Here is a 21,494-nt window from a genome sequence, read left to right as displayed (position 1 = left end):
CCCAGAGCATAGGATTGCATACCTGACTATCTTGGCTAATAGCCATTGAAGGTTATGAACTTACCTAATTCTTTTTTTAACCCAATTATACTTTTGGCCTTCACAACATCCTTTGGCAATGAGTTCCACAGGCTGACTGTGTGTTGTGTGAAGAAATACTTCCTTATGTATGTTAGAAACCGGCTGCCTATTAATTTCACTGGGTGACCCCGGTTATTGTGTTATATGAAGGGGTAAATAACACTTCCTTATTCACTTTCTCCACAACATTCATGATTTTATAGATCTCTATCATATCCCCTCTTAGTCATCTCTTTTCTAAGATGAACAGTTCCAGTCTTTTGAATCTCTCCCCATATAGAAGCTGTTCTGCTTTAGGTGCTTTTGATGCCTTCTTGCTCCTGCATATACCCCAGTCTTACTGAATGAGTGAAAAATAGTAAAATGTAAATATATTTACAGTTGAAGACTACACAAATTGACCTTAATATACACTCATTGTGCACCCAACTGGCATGGAATTAAAAATAACATCTATCTGGGTTTTTCATTTATACTGTCCTTCCTTATCCTTAAATTGCTGGGCCAGTTCTGATTTCTTTAATTTTGTTTTTCTCTTACAAATTATTCTACTGTCAGTTATAATAAACTGAACAAAAAATACTGCACAGTAATTGTCCATAATGACCATGTAAGCTCCAGAAAGTAAATTAGCAGGAAAAAAGCCCTTTGGGTCACATACTGAATTATTAGAAACTCACCAAAAAGGAAAATATTGGACGAAGATAAAAGCAAGGATTTTTTTGATAGATTTTTTGAATTATTAAGCCACATAAATGTTTGAGAACAACTTAGTCCTTACTGAACTCCCAGTTATAATTGCCTTTTTTTTTTTTTTTTTTCGTTTTAGTCAGAGAGGCAAGTATGGCATAAGGCCAAATCGTGACCCAACCTGTATCAGCCACATGGCCCTTTAATTCAGGGGATACTCTCAGTGGAGAATCTGTGTGGCTGTCTCATTTTGCTTGTGGCAACCACATAGTATTCCCCAGAGGCTGGGTTTATGATTCCACCCTCCTGGATTGCCATGTGCGAACACCAGGAAGATGGAGGCAATGAGACGGGGAGGCCTACTCCAATATTTCTGTGTGGTATGGGGGCCAGTTCCTTCTTGGCTGAATGACAGGGACACTGAATGGTTTAGTATGGCCTACAGAATGAGGTCATGGCTAACTATGGCTGCTAGTCTGGGGACCAAAGAATTCCTGTCCTTTATCATTGCAATCAGAAGTAGAAAGGGAAGAGATCCTTCCTCAGAGTGCTACCACATACGATTGGGCCCTGCTCCCTATCCTTTCTTCCTCAACAGTAACGTCTTCAACTTGTTTTGGGAAGGAAGAGAAGGGTGAAGAGATACACAGAGGGCTGCTGTGAGGAGTGGTTTGGGGAAGTAATTTGCATCATCTCCGTTCTTGCACAAAGCAGATGCAGCTTCTATTCCCCTTCCCCAACTCCCTAAGCCTAACTATCTTCCCAATTGGTCAGCCTGGTGTCTAGCTGACCTGTATAGCAAGTAAGTGGCTGTCATGTGCCTTATTACGTACATAGGGCTAACATTTGGTTCAAAATGATTGTACCTCCTAGGGTACATTTTTAATACTATCAACAATAGTCTATTTTGGATGCCTATGTGTAGCTGTCATTGAAGTCATGCTTTGAAGTCAAAATATGGCCTTATATGTATGGATAATCTATACAGCATATGAACAGTATCGGTGTGGGTATAAATCTAATGTAATACAGAGGCTTTTAGGGGGATGACTGACTATTAATTTCCATATTCACATTGAGATGAATATGGAAGGAAGGGTGGGTCCTTTTCATCAGAGGTCACCAAAAGGTCATCTGTTTTTCTCACCTGATTTCAAAAATTCAAGTATCCTTTTAAGATACATTATTGAAATTAGTTCCAGTTTTTCATTATGGGCAACTGATTATGCAGGACAAACATAGAAATTTGACATTTTAATCATAAGTCACAAAAGTTCATCTGTCTAGCAAAATTTCTCTGATTTGGAAAAATTTAAGGGAATCTGAGGTCACCTATTCTTACTAACTGGAATTTAGCCAAGGTTATTGTTGAAGGCAATATAACCCAGGTGAAAATAATAGCCACAAACTCTCACCTTGAACTTTGACAGAGTTTGGATATTCATTAGAATTTTGAAAGTCAGCTCCATCTCTGTATCTCACTAAACTATTTGCATTGTAAGACAATTTCACAGTGTTTTATATTTTATAGAGTTTTCTGTTGTGATTAATAAAAACATGAGTTACATTAATATGTTACACTTTATTTCACAAGGGACTAACAGGCCCTGATGGATCGCCTGGCCCAGCTGGACCCCGAGGACAAAAGGTAAGAATAAAGTCAGTTATTAAGTCTTTGATGCATTTTTCACAGGCATACTTATAGACTTTTTGAGGGTAACGAGACTCTACAGTCTTTTCTAATGAGTATGGAATGCAATCCTGATCCAGTTGGACCCTCCTTCTGAGACACTGAGCGCCCTCAACTCCCATTGACTTCATTAGCAGTTGAAAGTGCTCAGCATCTCTCATGGGGTGTTCAACCCTTTGCATGATTGGGCCCTATAATAACTGCTGTCACCATACGTAGCCAGCACCATAACTGCAAAACCTCAATTCCTCAACAATTCAAATGTAGGAACTTTCAACATAAGAACACTAATACAGAGTAACCAAAATGTTTGAATTGTTCTCTTTAAAACAAAACAAAGTTATAATATTTATGATCTGATTCCCTATCCTTTTCCGACTCTGAGTAGAAATTTCCTTTACATGTTGTTCCACTGAATTAAATGGGACTGCTCGATTAAGTGCTAGTCAAGGTGAGAAAGGATTGCAGAATCTGTCCCTTAGTACGTAGCCTTCAAGGACAAGAACTATATCTTCTTAAATGTTGTGTACAACACCAACTGTGGTATTATAGCTTGACAAATAATAATAATTTGATTATTTGCAGGGTGAACCTGGATTGCCCGGAGGCCGTGGACTTCCAGTAAGTCATATATTTATTATAGTATAGACTTAAAATACCAATATAAATTATTTTAATTGCTAGATGGCATGATGGAAAACAAGAAAATCTCTTAACTTAGTTCTCAAGGAACTCTGAGGTAGTAGAGCAGGGGTTCTCAAACTTTTGTACTGGTGACCCCTTTCACACAGCAAGCCTCTGAGTGTGCCCCCCCTTATAAATTAAAAACACTTTAAAATATATTTAACACCAATACAAATGCTGGAGGCAAAGCGGGGTTTGGGGTGGAGGCTGACAGCTTGCGACCCCCGAGAGGTCCTGACCCCCAGTTTGAGAACTCTTGTAGTAGAGTAACACTTTTATTTTTGCATTGGTAGGGTACAGATTCAGTTATTCAAAGGCATTGAAGGCACATTCTTTAGAAAATGGAGTCTCTAGTTGATGGAACTGATTTTTTTACAACCCCATTACAAAAAGTTAATTGCATTCAGACTAACTGATTTATCTGCATGCTCTAAAGGGAATGAAAATTTCTGTGAATGGATCAAGTTTTTGAGAACATATTTTCTAACAATTTCTATCTCTTTGTGGAAGTGAAGAAGAGCCCTCAGACAGGGAAGTCCATGGTTTACATGGGTATGTTAGCCCAAGAAAGGTCAGGTTTCAGCTCATCTCTATATAAGTTTAAAAGTTTGTATGACTGAAATTTGAGTGCACGAGAGAGGGTTTTGGTTTTTTTTTGATGGTGAAAGACCGCATAATGTGAGAAGACGATTTCAAAGAGAACTGTTCAGCTTTGAATTCAGAGAGGGCTAAGTATTCAGGTTTGGAGTCCGAGAAGAATTGCCAGGTTAAAGACCTTCCAGAATTGGAGAACTGGATGATTCCAGACACAGAGAAACTGAGATTGTAAAGGAAACCCTTTAAAAAGCTGGGAATGGGAACAATTGGAGGGTATCATGCCCTGATATATGGCTTCAGGAGATTAAGAATTGATTCTTCCCGGAGACTGGAATTGTTGGGACTAAGTATTAGGCTTGCTCTATTCTATCTTGATCCACAACTTCGTAGCCCTGACTGTATGTTTTCATTTTTAATTGTGACCCATTAATTTTTACTATTATTTATATACAGATTCACTCAAAATGCTTAGGCATAAAAGAAAATGTATTCCTTATCTTGAATAACAGCTTACATGTAAAAAATGTTCAAGCTTAAGGTACATCATTTCATGGGGATATATTCCTTTATTTTCCAAATATACATGTTCCTTAGCTGAAAATCCAAACCTCAGGACAATTAGAGTACAAACTTGTGACAGCTAGTGGGGTCTGTGTGTCCATAACATAAGCAAACCGTGGTTGCAGAAATAGCAAAACTGAGAGGGCTGCTAAGCAGATTGAAAGGACTGTTTTCAGAGGGGAAGGGAGGGTTTGCCAGTTATTCAGCAGAGTAGATGGTGAAATGATTGCTGAGGACAGTGGTTTGAATTAGCTGCAAAACTAAACTGATGGAATGATGGAGACAGCTTTGGGTTGCCAGTTTCTGTTACTCAGAGGATCTGAGAGAAGTGTGTATGAAGAAATTTACCACTTGAGGTGAAAAGTGACTATGGAAAATTAAAAGATACATTAATGGAATTATTTCAACCTAAAATACATGGTATTGGAAGATGGGCTGCATTCCTATAGATGTGAAACTTAGGGAAAGTATAGAGTATTTTAACTTCATCCAAAGGGAACCTGCAGAGAATGTGGGTTCCAGGACAGAATAATAGGAGAGCTTGTTGGAAAGGTGGATGTCAGAAATGTCTTTAAAGGATTTCCCTTCCTTTGGAAGTGGAGTTGCTACTGTGAAAACACATCAAGAATGCATCATTATAAAGGAAACCTCAGTTGTTCAACCTGACAGCTCTGCTAGGAGTGGAATTTATTTGGTCTATAAGAGCTCAACTGGTCCTTGTGAGGTTTGTAGAGAACACAGATTTTTCACATGCACACACATTGTGGAGGAATGTCACCCGTGGTAAGAGAGTGAATTAGACACAATATTTGGGGGCTGTAAAAGTGATCAGTGGGATTATGGGCCACTGTTTTGCAGTTCTAGCTGCTAGTGATCCACTCCAGGGTGCCTTGGTAGTGATTGATTTTTTTTTTTACTGCATTGCAAGCTGTACTGCGCATGCCATGTAGGACATGTATTGTAGTGTGGTTAGGAAACAAGTATGACTAGTATTGAAATGTGGGATGGCTGATGTTGTGTGTAAAGTTGTGACCTAGAACACAAATATTAGTAATTCTCAGGTAAAAGGAACTGTTTATGGCCAGGAAAGAGGGATGTACTGGAGACACCTGCTGATACTATTGAAAAGTATCATTTCATTGTGGGTGGGTAAAACAAGATAGAGCAAATTGCCTATCCATTTAGTAAATGAGACTCTTGAGCCCCAGATTTTAGGAAAGGATACAGTGTTTGGAGGACTTCGGTGTTGGTGATCTGACACCATGGTTATTAGCATGAAAGAGCCAAATCCAGATGGAAAGAGTTCTGCTCAGAATAAATCTCTCTGGGGAATTACATTCATGGAAGCTTCACACTGAGTGAATGGGACTGCATGCTAGAGAGAATAGGGAAATTACTGAAATTCTCCAAAAAAAGCTAATACTAGTGATCTTGACTTTAGTGAGATTAAACTGATTCCTATTCCTTCCTCTTCCCCCCTCATGGAACCTAACCTATAAACCAGGGAATAAGGAGGGCCTCTAATTCTTATCTGCAGGCATATTTTGAGAAGCACATACTGGCCTTGTTTCATGTTTCAGCCTCCTGAAACCCTGGGGTTGGTCTGTTAGACCTCAGCTATCAGAAATACAATGAACATGCTACAAAAAAGGCATATTGGTTGCCATGGTTAGATGAAAATCTGGATGCACTTGTCTTTGTGGGCTGGTTTTCTGCACTGGATTCAGCCAGTGGCCTTTGGTGAGCAGAGTAGCCCCAGCTACTCATTCACAGACTTATTTTCTCACAAAAAGGGCCGCTTGAACCTGTTGAAATGCTGTTCATTAACAGAAAATCAAACATTTTGGTTACTACTGTTCATTGCCACTGCGTTGAACAATGGGAGTTTTGTCCAAATTGGAACTGCAGGATTTGGTCCCAATAGAAATTTTAAGGAAATGAATTTTATAATATTTTATATCCATTTTTCCTTTCTCTGTTTCTCTTCTTCTCCAGGCCCTCTTCTGACCCTCCCTCTCTTTCTTTTCCATTTTTTCTTCTAATGTTTTCCCCCCATCTCTTTAGTCCTTTTTATTCTTTCATCTTCTGCTTTTCTCTTTTGTGTACTCGTCTCAACAAAATTAGTGCAATACTTCAGATAACCACGTCACCAAACAGATGGATTTCTCTACTCTGGTTAGGTCTAGGGAGATTGGGCGATCAGCTACAGTGTACATATAAGGCCCCTCAAAGCTAGAATATGTCAGAGATACATTTTTTTAGCAGTTACAATTTTTTAGAGGATTTGCTTGTCCTACAACTTTTTAAATTGTTGATGTTCACAGAGTTATCTAAAGTCAGCAGAGGCTGTTTGGACCATATTTAGCCTGTCAAAGTATCACTTTCATTTCTTGCAGATCTGTGAAAAGTATTGCTCATATTTAAAGAGGAAGGAAAACAAATTTAAGCAGGATATACAAGATATGATATGCAGATGCTACTTGTAACATAACTATAAAAGAAAAATGTACTGTACATCACAAAATAAGAAACTGAAATAGTGGAAATTTGAACACTTGTATAAAATTCCTGATTGCAAATTAGATTTTGCTTCCTGATATTGTTCAGCAAAATAGATCCCAAAGTTTCCATAGTAATTAGCCAATATTAAAAGACATGAAAAAAATCATATTTTCCATTAATATGTAATACATTTTTATCAAATACAATGAAATCTGCTCCACTAGACGTTCCCTGTCTCAAACAACCATTTTAAAGTATCCTCAAGATTTCTAGTACAGTTTTGCACTATCTTTTGTTAAAGACCACTGCTTCTATACAAGGCAGTTTAGGTATTTACTTAAGACAGGATTCCTTGTACTGTACATTCACTGTACATGGCAAATATTTGGTAAGCTATTCTGATTACTTGGTTATAAATATGTTGTATAATAGTGTGTGTTTGTATTATACACACACAAACACAAAGGAGGGATTTTCAGAGACACCTAAGTGACAGAGGAGCATATTTGCCATTGAAAGTCTATGGGAGTTGTGCTTCTAAGTCACTTAGATGTTTTTAAAAATCTCACCCTAAGTATTTAGCATATTTTCATATTATTTCTAAAGCTGGGTGAACTTCACCCATAGGTATTTTGTTTGTCACATTTTGTGTATGTACAGGAGTTCATGTTTTCAGCATCTGACTGTTGAGAATTCCCCTGATTAAACCTCTCAAATCATTAACTTCCACCATGCACCACCTGTGCTGAGGAGACATTGGACAAGATTCTGATCACAGTGAGAATGGTATAAATCTGGCCTGACTTCAGCTGAATTAAGCCAACTCCATTTTGCTCTGTGGACACTTGCTCGTGAGAGGTGACACACAAAAGCCAGAAACCATTCAATTCTGCAACAAAGGTTGGTGAATTAGCGGGGGATCTATTTCAGAGGCTCTGCCATTGTGGCAAGTGAAGCACTGCCTCGTTTAGAAAAAGCGCAACATAAATCAGTATAAAACACATTCCATTCATCTTGATTCTATGCACCATTCTTGGATGGTAAATTTAACAGGGTAGCCCTATGAAATGAAGGATCCATATGGGGACAGCTGCTCCAGTGCCCTAAGTATGTATCCTCCTCCTTCTTATAGGCAGAATAGAAGCATGATTTCACTGAACAGCCTGCCAGCTACTACACAGCATTTAGAGACACTTTCAAAAGTACCCTTACATAAATGGTACATGTTGAGCGAAAGCTAGTTACAGTATCTCAACTAAAATTTTGACCTAGAGGCACAATTGATTAAATAACATATAGTGGTGCCTTTAAAAAGTTTCCTATTTACCAGTAGGTCAGGTATTACAGGTCTGACCATTCTCAGAGTTATGTTCTAGCCTTAAAAAGGTAAAAGGAAACTTTTAAAGGGAATCCACTAAACAGTCAGGTAAGTGTTTTCTTTTCTCTGGAGGGTGGTTATATTATGATCTAGAACCTGACTGCAGGATATGTGCTGTCAGCATGTGACTAGTAGAGGGCAAATTTCATACAAACACAAAATAGTTAGGCTTCCCCCAGTGTTCAGTATTGCACAACAATGTACATTAGATTTATCACGTAACATCTTTCAAACACAGAGTTAAACCGTGCAAGACTTAAATTACGCAGTTAAATAACAGCAGATGGAAATGTAAGTTGTGTAGGCAAGGAAGAAAAGTTTATTTATTACTTCTCATTAAAAGAATAAAATGAAATTATATTAGATTATCAATATGTTTGAAATTCTTCCCTCATTATGCAAGTTCTTCTAATGCTACTTTGGAAACTACAGTTAGTGCACAATATTCTGTGGCTTCTAAACTCCACTGAACCCAGGTGGTTAATTTCCTAACACAGTCCCTGATCTTGCAGAGACTCAGGCATGTGTGTAACTTTGCATGTGAACTGTCCCAGTGAATTCATTGGCACTATCTACCTGCATAAAGTTAGGCATATGCTTAAGTCTTTACAGGATTGGGGCTGAAACTTGCTATGGAGTATGTATTATACCTAACAGGAAAAACAGCATTTGTTGCTGGGACATATCTGATTAAAATAATCAAGAACAACACTGATAGTAAATGTAAACAGGAGCAGCTCGTTGCTTCCCCTGCTCAGCAAAAACAGTGGTGGTTTAATGGCTTTAAGGGACTTAAGAAGGCCTTGAAATAATTGAAATCTTTTTCTACTTTATTATTAACCATTACTCATGGAGAAGGAAATGACCACTTCCTTCACGTGTCATCAAGGTGTATCTTTTGACATAGGTTTCAATGCTTGATAACTAACTAAACCTATTAATATTAGTTTCTTCATTCCTTTGCCAGTACATATATTTTTGTATTGCAGGTTAGTTTAGTCAAACAAAATTACTGTACTTGTCTGCTGATATTAAGTATCTCATTATAATCTTTATACTAGATGTTGAATATCTGTTAAAATTGCCGAAATACCTACTCAGTTATATCAAACGTGAGGGTAGTAATGTTTTAATATTCATTCATTGAAGGAACCGTCACAATTTTGTTTGATCACCCTACATGTTCCTACTCTTGGCATCCAACAAGATTAAATGTCAGAAACCATAAATAGTTGATCAACACATTTTTCTTTTTTCAGGGTAAGGGGAAGCTTGGACCAGCAGTAAGTATCATTTTATACACGCTACAGATTGCGATTGCATAACAAATCAAAGTAATAAAATAAAAAGACACAATAATAATTTTGGTCCTGATGTTCTGTATCTATTCCTACATAGTTTTACAACTAACATTTTAGACCATTTTAGTCCTTTGGGTGCACAGATGTGTTTCTGAGGGCATAATTTATCTCCAGTTGCTTTGGGAAGATATTTGCCTGTGTACTGAGATCTCTATCATACAGATGACTGTAAATAATTTATATATATTTCTTTCTTTTACTTGGTTATTGTAGGGTCCCCCTGGTGTAGCAGGACTTCCTGGTGAAGTAGGCCGTGTTGGTCCATCCGTGAGTACTGCATTATGTTTGCCAGTAATTTGCATTTTCTCACTGGCTGAAAGACACTGTGCAGAAGGAAATATAATTATTATACCATCCAAACATGGTTTAGGATAGGAGACCACAAAAACATACATAATATTTCATTGGATTATTTTTCCTGCTGGGATTATAGGAGGAGGAGCAGGTTGGTGGAAATCTTGTCAGAAATAAACAATAATTAATAGCACAAAAATACGACCATCTGTAATAATAGAATGAAGTTTTAGAGTAGCAGCCGTGTTAGTCTGTATCCGCAAAAAGAACAGGAGTACTTGTGGCACCTTAGATTCTAACAAATTTATTAGAGAATAAGCTTTCGTGGGCTACAGCCCACTTCATTGGATGCATATGTTCCATTCTATGCATCCGATGAAGTGGGCTGTAGCCCACGAAAGCTTGTGCTCTAATAAATTTGTTAGTCTCTAAGGTGCCACAAGTACTCCTGTTCTTTTTAACAGAATGAAGTGTTTCATACAGTATTCCACACACAAAAAGAATGCTAAGGATGCAAAGGAAGTCACTAAAAAATTTAGGAAAGGGCAAAGTTAAGGTTGGCTGTAGAATGTTAACTTTGGCCCCTGGTGTGTTTACGTTATGTTAAAATCTTTTATTACATGATCACACACTGGTTTTCCCCATGACCCCTGTTTGATGTCAGTGAATAAGGCAGTTGTTCAATATTTCTTTTGGTCCTCATCATTCAGTGTGGCCCCATTTACTGCACATCAACCCAACCTTGCCCTGATTAAGGATTTTTTCTCTTTAATTATAGCCTTTTTGTGGCACTGATCTCCAGACTATCTCAATACCTCACAAACACAATTAATTAATTTATCCCCTAGACACCTCTGTGAAGTCAGGAACTATTATTATCTCCATTTTCAGAAGGAGAACTGAGACAGAGAGAGATTAAGGGCTAGTTTGTACAATTTAAATACATCCCATCCATTCACAAAGCCATGAGGATGGAGCAGTCCCTATCGTCTCCTGAGCACTTAGCACTTATATTTCACATCTTCAGAGCTGTTTAGAGACATTATGGGTTACACTCTTACCAGAATCAGAGGTGACCCACTCATTAGGTAGACCAGAAAATAAACTGTAAATCAGTCATAATTTCGCCCTGGATCAGGAGTCAGAGGGGGTAGAAGAGTAAATTACTTTATCCCTTTTCGTGGAACTGCTTATTTGACAGTGTTTATATAGGTACTCTGACCAGTGAATAGGTGTCCCTCATCTCTGCCCTCCTACCCACTTTTCCACAGTGGTGGCTACCAGGCAAACGTTACTAAGGGCAGGTTCAGCATGTTGTCTAATTTTTGCTTCATATTTTGTCACTAAAATAAGACTCAAAGCCACACTTTCGGTTGTGAAAGAAAGTAAGGAATAGCATTTTAATTTTTTTTTAATGAAGCATCCCAGCCATTTTCTTAGTTGATCATTTAACTTCAGTGTTAACCTCTCAAAACACTTTACAGTCAGTCATATCAAATAAGAACATAGTTAAAAGGTGAGACCAATAAAGAAGCAATAAGACTTGATTTAGAGTAAGACTGTAGTCAGAAAAATGATACAGAACTCCCACAGTGCTATTTTTACTGAATTATTTTCTTTCACTTACTTCCGTATCAAGTTTTCTCAGTTTTATAAATCAAAAGATATTAGAGAGATGAGGTAGGTGAGGTAATATATATTGTCGGACCAACTTCTGTTGATGGAAGGTACAAGCTTTTCATCAGGAGCTTAATAAGCTGAATAAGAACACAACTCTTATTCAGGTTTGGGGAAGGAAGCAGCATGTCTGCTTCCCGAGACCTGAGGAAGAGCTCTGTGTAGCTCAAAAACGTGTACCTGATAGCAACAGATGTTGGTCCAATAATATGTATTACCTCATCTACCTTTCAGAGTAATAGCCGTGTTAGTCTGTATTCGCAAAAAGAAAAGGAGTACTTGTGGCATCTTAGAGACTAACCAATTTATTTGAGCAATTTATTATGCTCAAATAAATTGGTTAGTCTCTAATGTGCCACAAGTACTCCTTTTCTCATCTACCTTGTATCTCTCATATCCTGGGACCAACATGAGTACAACAGCACTGTAAATCAAAGCTGTAATTCTCAGCTTGGGCTTCAAAAATCTAGTTGTACTCTTTCTGATTTGTACATCCTCTCCAGTGATGAAGGTTCTTTATTCAGAAGTTAGCTGACAATTTTGTGGATGACAGGTGAGGCGGAATAGGCTCTAGATTACTTTCAATACTGTACTGGTCCTCCAGCGACAACAGTAGTAAAATCTTGGTTTGGGGCCTGCTCCTGCTTCCAGTAAAGACAACTGCAGAGTTCCCATTGGCTTCACAGTACAGGATTAAGCCCTTGTCCTTAAAGCAGGTATGCCTCAAAGACACAAACAGATCAAATAAGGGAGTGTCTGGTTTACACAATCACTTTTCTGACTATAGCTATACTAGAACAGAAGCTTATGGCATGCACGAGATGGAACAACAGAGAATTCCACAAGTAATGGGACATAGTAAAATATCACCTCCCAAACATATTACATACTACAGTACTTGACAGTATTATTTCATATGTCATTCTATTGAATTCGTTGGGAGATATTAAACAAAATCAAATGCTTTACCGTTCAAATGAAATTTCTGTTGTGACCTCTATCGTGCAGAAAATGGCCATTTCATGGCATATGTCATGTGATATCTTTTCACTCCCTATTAAATTAGTACCAATGATACTGGTGCTCTATATGAAGTAAAGAGATGACTGGTGTTATTCAAGAAGACACCTTATGTACCACATCTTTATTTATTTTAGGATTTTCTATCATGCCCATCATCATAGCATCCACACGCTTGAATAATAAAAATAAGTCACATGTTGTTTGAGGATTACTCCACTCTCTCTTAGGAGAACTTCAAGCATGTGATACAAGCAAATACAATCTCACACCCATCTCGAGTTAAGTTTATTTCCTTATACTCTACAACCAGACCTGTATTCTTGAAATATGAGTTTTACTTTACTGTTCTAAGATTGGTTGCTTAGTCTGTCCTTTTGTGGTTGCCTCACCTTAGCTGCTGCAGGCCTGAATATACAGCTGTTGTGTATATCATTGCCAGGAATTAATTAAATGTATTCTAAAATATTAGGGTGATGCTGGAAAGAGAGGTCCTCCAGGCCCGCCAGGGCCCCCAGGCCCCAGAGTAAGTGGTTATGTTTAATATATGCTAAAGTTTGGATAAGTGCTGTGTCCCTGTGTGACCTATCATTTAAATCAGATTCTGTACCAGATGACTGGAGGATAGCTAATGTGATACCAATTTTTAAGAAAAGCTCCAGCGGCGACCCCAGCAATTACAGGCTGGTAAGCCTCATTTCTGTACCAGGCAAATTGGTTGAAACAATACTAAACAACAGGAATATCAGACAGATAGATGAACACAATATGTTGGGGAAGAGTCAACGCAGATTTTGTAAAAGAAATCATGCCTCACTAATATATTAGAATTTTTTGAGGGGGTCAGCAAACATGCGGACAAGGATGATCCTGTAGGTGTAGTATACCTAGACTTTCAGAAGACATGTGATAAGGTCCCTCACCAAAGGCTCTTAAGCAAATTAAGCAGTCATGGGATAAGAGGGAAAATCCTCTTGTGGATCAGTAACTGGTTAAAAGATAGGAAACAAAGGGTAGGAATAAATGGTCAGTTTTCAGAATGGAAAGAGGTGAATGGTGGTGTTCTCCGGCGGTCTGTACTGTGTCCTGTGGTGTTCAACCTATTCATAAATGATCTGGAAAAAAAGAGGTAAATAGTCAGGTGGCAAAGTCTGCAGATGATACAAAACTACTCAAGATACTTAAGTCCAAAGCAGACTGCTAAGAGTTACAAAGGGATCTCACAAAACTGGTGATTGGGCAACAAAATAGCAGATGAAATTCAGTGTTGGTAAATGCAAAGTAATGCACATTGAAAAACGTAATCCCAATTCTCTATATAAAATGATGGGGTTTAAATTAGCTGTTACCAGTCAAGAAAGAGATCTTGGAGTCATTGTGGATAGTTCTCTGAAAACATCCACTCAGTGTGCAGTGGCAGTCAAAAAAGCTAACAGAACGTTAGGAACCATTAGGAAAGCGATAGATATTAGGCCGAAAAATATCATAATGCCTCTATATAGATCCATGGCATGCCCACATCTTGAATACTGTGCGCAGATCTGGTCACCCCATCTCAAAAAAGATATATTACAATTGGAAAAGGAACAGAGAAAGGCAACAAAAATGATTAAGGGAATGGCATAGCTTCTGTATGAGGACAGATTAAAAAGATGGGGAACTTTTAGCTTGGAAAAGAGACAACTAAGGGGGGATATGAGAGAGGTCTATAAAATCTTGACTAGTGTGGAGAAAGTGAATAAGGAAGTGTTATTTACTCCTTCACATAACACAAGAACCAAAAGTTACACAATGAAATTAATAGGCAGCGGGTTTAAAATAAACAAAAGGAAGTATTTCTTCTCACAATGTAGTCAACCTGTGGAACTCATTGCCAGGGGATGTCGTGAAGGCCAAAAATATAACAGGGTTCAAGAAAGAATTAGATAAGTTCATAGAGGATAGGTCCATCAATGGTTATTAGCCAGGATGTTAAGGGATGCAATGCCATGTTGTGAGTGTCCCTAGACTCTGTTTGCCAGAAGCTGGGAGTGGATGACAGAGGATGGATCACTCGATGATTGTCTGTTCAATTAATTCCCTCTGAAGCACCTGGTATTGGCCACTGTTGGAAGACAGAATACTGGGATAGATGGACGATTCATCTGACCCAGGATGGCCATTCTTATGTTCTTATGTTCCTGCTCATGCAAAACTTCCACTGAAGTCAAAAGACTGAGTAAGGACTTCAGGGATGCAGCAAGGCTGGATTCAGGCTTAGGCACTTAAAAGATCATGTCTAGAGGCCCAGCTTGTAGAGTCATGTGATGACATCAGAATCTCAGCTTTCATTTTTAAAAAGTAAGTTTCTAGCCCTCATGGTTGCAAAGAGAAGTTTGGGAATGTAAACCTAGTGTAATGGATGCAATGATGCCTGCTGGAGTCTGCAGATAGCCTAAAACAATAACTCAGAGATGTGTGAACTGTTAACGCTAAGGCCTACTGCTCTGGTTAGTCCCACCAACAGCACCCAACCAGAGGATTCTGTGCATCAGGAGGAGAAGTGTCCAGTGGGCCTAGCCCATCAATGCAAGCAGAGACACCCTGCCTCCTGGGTTGACTACTGGGCGCTCACCTTCTGCCACTTCCCCTGCCTCTCTGGGAGGGTGGTTCACTTTCCACTACCACTTCAAGTGGGACCTGGGTCTACCGTGTAGGGTTGGGGCTGGAGCTATAAAGGAGGGGGCAGATTCTTAAGTTGGCGCTGTAGTCCAGTACATCTCTAGTCAGAGTGTCAAATGTTTCCAAATACTGTTTTTGTGACTCTCCTCTGTGGGCCTTTTGAGAGGAGGGATTTGTACTATGCATTTACCTTTGCAGTTTTTTAATTTGCGAGAGGTGCAATTGACGGCAGATCGTCATCTGGCAGACAGAGCACATGCTGGGGAATGACACACCTGGCATCTAAGAAATGAGCGTGTCATCTTAATTTCTCTGTAAGGGAAGGGATTCTAGTAAAGGGATTTCTACTATCCCTTTGCTAGACTGTCCCAACAGCAATACAGGGATGCTATTTTCTTGGGGCCATATCTCATTTTCCATGGAAAGTTGCTAGAAAATGTGAAGTCGCCATGAATGATAAAACTGAGAAAAATACCAAGGAAATAAATAGCAACAAACTACACCAGGCTCTGCTGCTCCTTCTCTTTTTACACTGAAGCTTCCATCCCCCTCAGGCACCACTGCAGTGTGCCACTCCCATTCCATTTAAGGCCATTATATTCCACCAAACTATCCCCAACCTTTCCCAAATATTTGTGCTTCCATGAAAGCTCATCAGTTCTCTCAGAGTCTCACGGTGCTTCCCTACTCAAACAGAAGGCACACCTCTCCATAACAGACTGCCAGATCCTTCCGTGAACCCAGTCTTAGAATCATAGAATCATAGAATATCAGGGTTGGAAGGGACCCCAGAAGGTCATCTAGTCCAACCCCCTGCTCAAAGCAGGACCAAGTCCCAGTTAAATCATCCCAGCCAGGGCTTTGTCAAGCCTGACCTTAAAAACCTGTAAGGAAGGAGATTCTACCACCTCCCTAGGTAACGCATTCCAGTGTTTCACCACCCTCTTAGTGAAAAAGTTTTTCCTAATATCCAATCTAAACCTCCCCCATTGCAACTTGAGACCATTACTCCTCGTTCTGTCATCTGCTACCATTGAGAACAGTCTAGAGCCATCCTCTTTGGAACCCCCTTTCAGGTAGTTGAAAGCAGCTATCAAATCCCCCCTCATTCTTCTCTTCTGCAGACTAAACAATCCCAGCTCCCTCAGCCTCTCCTCATAAGTCATGTGCTCTACACCCCTAATCATTTTTGTTGCCCTTCGCTGGACTCTTTCCAATTTATCCACATCCTTCTTGTAGTGTGGGGCCCAAAACTGGACACAGTACTCCAGATGAGGCCTCACCAGTGTCGAATAGAGGGGAACGATCACGTCCCTCGATCTGCTGGCAATGCCCCTACTTATACATCCCAAAATGCCACTGGCCTTCTTGGCAACAAGGGCACACTGCTGACTCATATCCAGCTTCTCGTCCACTGTCACCCCTAGGTCCTTTTCCGCAGAACTGCTGCCTAGCCATTCGGTCCCTAGTCTGTAGCGGTGCATTGGATTCTTCCATCCTAAGTGCAGGACCCTGCACTTATCCTTATTGAACCTCATCAGATTTCTTTTGGCCCAATCCTCCAATTTGTCTAGGTCCTTCTGTATCCTATCCCTCCCCTCCAGCGTATCTACCACTCCTCCCAGTTTAGTATCATCCGCAAATTTGCTGAGAGTGCAATCCACACCATCCTCCAGATCATTTATGAAGATATTGAACACATGTAGTTACCTTTCTTCCTAACTTTTTCCCCAGTGTTCCCTCAGTAGACTCCATGATCTTCTCCTATTCCCATTAAGGCCAGACCATTTCCTAAGAAACTCATTTATCTTCTATTGACTGCATCCCTTTTGTACACAGATCTCTAACTTGCAATTCCAATGGCTGATAGAATCATGAATTGTCTATCAACTCTTCTGCTGCGAGAGGGATCCTTTTTTTCTCTAAAGAATTAAGTCTTGTCTTTATGAAGGAGATGTTTTTGTTCCGTATTAAATAATCATCAGAATGTAAGAAAGTTTGCCTTCATCTGTTTCATTTACCCAGATAACTTCTTTAAGAACCCCAACTCTGAAAACAATTTTCAGTCAATTACAATGTAGAAATACTTCTGCTGAGAACATAACATAAAATCTGTGGTGCAACTCGACTACATAGCCAAATGAGATATGGGAACATTTAATACATAGTATTACTAAATCAGATGCAGCTGTTGATATTTAATAGAAAAATATGGTATGTTTCTGGATACACTGAGTTCATATGTGATTATTAGGCTGAATTTATACAAAAATATGTATTGTATTACTTTAGTCTAATTCTCACATATGGCTTTTGGTACTTAAAAGAAATCCGTGATGTTTTAAAAACAAAGAGAGTTTTTGCTTTTCAGAAAAGCAAATCCAAGATGGAGGGCAGAATATTGCATACAGATGCGTGCAATTTATAACAGTTAAATAAAGCTCCCTTTGCATATGTCTACACAGCAGTCAAACACCTGCAGCTGGTCTATGTCAGCTGACATGGGCTTGCAGGGCTTGGGCTCCAAGACGGTAAAATTGCGGTGTAAACATTCGGGTTTGGGCTGGAGGCCGGCTTCTGGGACCCTTCCCCCTTGCAGGGGTCCCAGAGGTTAGGCTCCAGCAGAAGCCTGGACATCTACACTGCAATTTTATAGCTGCAGAGCCTGAACACCACGAGCCCAGTCAGCTGACACGGGCCAGCCATAGGTGTTTAAGTGCACTTTCAGGATTTCAGCCCCAGAGATTATCTGACATTTCTATATCTTCTGCTTTCCTACACTAAAGTGTGTCAGGCGTGGTTTTTGTTGTATGAGACAAGGTCATTTTTTTCCTGTTGTTCTCTTTCTAACTTTGAACCTTTTCATCAAATTTAGGGAACAGTTGGGCTGCATGAAGGAGATCCACTGGTAAGACATTTGTTCACCTTTTTGAAAAATACAATCTTAAACCACAATATACCTTTTAAAGTTTCTTATCCCTGTTAAGTCAATGTGTGGATACTTTTTCAGTGTCCCAATGCTTGTGCACCTGGTCGTCCAGGACACGCTGGCCTAATAGGAATGAAGGTAAGAGAATTGATGTACTTAAACTAGTTGCATCAACACTGCAGATATGCAGACTACAATGCTGAATCACTGATTGGGGTGGGGACTTCCTGGCCATTGGCACCATGCTTTCTGGACAATATAATGGGAGACCCAAGATATTTCTGCGATCACTTTCCAAAGCATCTATAGTCCCAAACTTTCAGACATGCTAGGTATTCCTCCAAGCCTTTTGATTTTATAGAAGGCCTCAGAATATCAAATTGAAACAAGCACCTTCTTGACTCACACTTTAGTTTCTTTTATGTTCTTTTGTCTGATATATGGGGATACTATCCTTATGAGGGGATTACTAGTGCAGTGTTGGACACACTGATTTACTGGATCTGGGATTAGGTTTTTCTGAAGGTTGCACTACAGCCCATTTCCGAATGTGTCTAGGTGTGCCTGGAGTTGGGGAGGTGTTACAGAAGGTACACCTGGAGAGTGGTAGGCAGGCTATGTTGGAAGAGTGGATATCTCAAATTCTAAATAAATTGTCTGCACTCTTTTTTATTTCTTTTATTTTAGGGTCACAAAGGAGTAAAAGGAGAGGCTGGTGAACCAGGAAAACAAGGTCATAAGGTACGATAACAGTATTTTAATGGGCTAGCAGTAGTTTAATGGAAGGCAATGATTGGTAGCAAAATAACTGCCAGTTTAGCCTATACTTCAAAAAGAGTCATCTTGTTAGAATCCATCAAAATTATTGATAGTTCTGCCAGAAAGAACTGAGAGCCCACTTCCTGTATGGCATTTGGGTCACTATCAGCACATTGTCTGCTAAGTCATCCCCCCTATTCTTCATTCATTATCACACAGAAATTGGCATTCTCACTTTTCATTTTGACCATCAGAATAATTATTATTGAACTAACTGCACAATAAAACCAGTATTTATTAATGTTAAAAATTGGGAATTAAGTGCAGAGAGTCTATAGGAGACTAGAGAATGCTTAGGGTGGCACAGCTGAGCAGAGAGAGGGCAAAGGCAGATGGCAGCATGGGGGAAAAGAGTACATGATGGGGGAGGGAAAGGTATAAGTAACCACAACAGAGATGAAGGAAAGGGCCAAGGACTGAATCACTTGAAGACTGAACTACATTCTCACCTAAAAACATAATTCATCTGGAATGGGCTTGTTGGATACTTGTGAGGAAATCTGGGGAACCTTGCACTACCTTTGCCCACGCTGAAACTTTTTGGTCCACAGAGGACTTCTCTTTCCAAGGCAGGCAATCTAGCACCTTAAACTACCTTAAAAACAAGGAACAAAGTTTGTGCCATAATCCCCGGCTCCATATATACAATGAAAAGAATATTAACTTCTCAGAAGTAGTCCCTCCACTTTTCAGAATGCTTGAGCTATAAGAGTCGCCAAATCCTTGTTGTGCCCCAGAACCAACCTCTTGTAAATCAGCCTAGCACTGAGAATTGTAGCTCTGCTCTCTAACAGCATACAGGGGCAAAGTGGGGGAGGGTGTTACCTGGTCACCAGGAAGGTGTCTGGATTAATAAGGCACAGTATTGGTTTGATAATAACAACACAGAAGGATAATGCTGGATTGCATATGAGGCTGTCAACATACACATCCAGCTTTCAGACTCCAAACAAAATCTCATTACAGTTTTTTAAAATCTGATTGAACAAACCTGGGAATACTAACTTTGAGAAAAATGGAACGATTTAGCTTAAATAAAACATACCCTTGCTACTCTTGAGCAAAATGACCTCCTTATCTTCATTCATATTCCTTCTTGGAGCACATTTCTTCCATGAAGCCTATAAACAGTAATTCAGCAAAGAAAGAAGTCTGCAATTTTTTATACAGAGAGAGTTGAATTGTGTTGCAATTGCCCTTTCATTTAATGAGCCAATGTATTATGTGCCTTAATTTACTATCTGTCTAATGTTAAGTGTAAGCTCTTTGGGGCACGAAATGTGTCTGTGCTGGGTTTCCTTCAACCCAGAGCATGTTGACAGGGCTCAGTGAGTAAGAAGTGATAACTCTTATGCTGATAGTGCTTTCCCTTTCCTGGTATGGATTTGCTTCAGCTTTCTTTCTTTTGTTTTTCCAGGGTGAGGAAGGTGCCCAGGGAGTCATAGGTGATGTCGGAGCTCAAGGCCCTCCAGTAAAGTATTTCCTTTTTGAATAGCACTATCAATTTGTTTCATGTCACCATATCTGTTTATTTATAAGCAATTAGACATGAAATAATATTACACATCTATCTTTTAATAATAATATCACACTGATTGTGAATAAAGGTAAAAATATTTAAAAGTGTGCATAGTAAAACCTCACAGCATGCCCTTTTCTGCTCTCATGGCTTGGTTCTTGTAATGCTTTCACATTGTAAATAATGTGTGGTCTGTCTTATATTACTTTTTAAACCCCGGGGGGGGTGACTAGATGATTGAACTGGGCTTTTCTGGCCTCACTGTGCATGATTTTGGTGACATAGGCCCTAAACCTGCAAAGACATATACGTGTGCTTAACTTTGAGACTTACGGTACATCTACACTGAAAAAACAAAACAAATAACAACACAGCCGTGCAGCAGTGAGTCTCAGAGTCCAGGTCTACAGATTTGGGCTTGTGTGATGGTGCTAAAAATAGCCACTTAGATATTCTCACTTGGACTGGAGCTTAGGCTCTGAGATCACGCTTCTCACCAGGTTTCAGACCCTGAGCTCCAGCCTGAGGGGGAACATCTAACAAGGCTATTTTTAGCAATGTGGGCCCAAGTCTGTGGAACTGGGCTCTGAGACTTGCTGCCATGGGTTGTTTTTTTGTTTTTTTTTGCAGGGTAGATGTAACCTTAGACTTTGCAGAACTGAGGATTTAGTGGCCACCACTCCTGGGCAGATTGTGGCGTACTCCTATAATTTCATTGTGCCTCCCCCAAGAGTCCTAATTACCCTGTTCCTGTTTGTTCTTCCTTAGCTGGTTCCTTCATGATCAGCCCTCCCTCCAGTTCCCATAGCTAGGACAGGCAATAGGGAACAGGAAGGAGCAAGAGGGTCACTCCCAACAACAGAGCAAGGCCTTAATCATGGCATGCTTACTCCCTTTTTCAGAGTTTGTATAGTCTCTGGTTTCCTGGTGAGTGAGTTAGGAGAAAGAAGTGTGGATGGTGAGGATTTATATTTTTCTGGGATTGAAAAGAGTTTTCTAATGCTTACTGTGTCTGGGTTTGACTGGAGATT

At 39.6% G+C, this 21,494-nt stretch overlaps 1 protein-coding gene and 1 long non-coding RNA gene across 2 annotated transcripts in view; one reads left to right on the top strand and one right to left on the bottom strand.

The window, feature by feature from the left end:
• COL9A1 (collagen type IX alpha 1 chain) overlaps positions 1–21,494 on the top strand; it is a 104,748-nt gene that overhangs the window by 28,103 nt on the left and 55,151 nt on the right. Inside the window, exons 11-19 of the mRNA XM_007070552.4 lie at positions 2,366–2,419; positions 3,047–3,082; positions 9,443–9,466; positions 9,758–9,811; positions 13,008–13,061; positions 18,072–18,104; positions 18,207–18,263; positions 18,813–18,866; positions 20,362–20,415. Coding sequence (XP_007070614.2) covers positions 2,366–2,419; positions 3,047–3,082; positions 9,443–9,466; positions 9,758–9,811; positions 13,008–13,061; positions 18,072–18,104; positions 18,207–18,263; positions 18,813–18,866; positions 20,362–20,415 — 420 coding nt within the window. The remainder of the gene's footprint in view (positions 1–2,365; positions 2,420–3,046; positions 3,083–9,442; positions 9,467–9,757; positions 9,812–13,007; positions 13,062–18,071; positions 18,105–18,206; positions 18,264–18,812; positions 18,867–20,361; positions 20,416–21,494) is intronic.
• On the bottom strand, positions 224–16,410 carry LOC122464971. Its single transcript, XR_006289442.1, has 3 exons — positions 16,372–16,410; positions 12,808–12,811; positions 224–369 (listed from the first exon to the last, which is right to left on the bottom strand). It is a non-coding gene; the product is annotated as an uncharacterized LOC122464971 (long non-coding RNA).

The sequence above is a fragment of the Chelonia mydas genome, chromosome 3 (genome assembly GCF_015237465.2).
Source record: "Chelonia mydas isolate rCheMyd1 chromosome 3, rCheMyd1.pri.v2, whole genome shotgun sequence".
In the NCBI taxonomy this organism is placed as follows: Eukaryota; Metazoa; Chordata; order Testudines; family Cheloniidae; genus Chelonia; species Chelonia mydas.
Note: the sequence above shows the minus strand (reverse complement) of the source record. Positions and strands in the feature narration are given on the sequence as shown.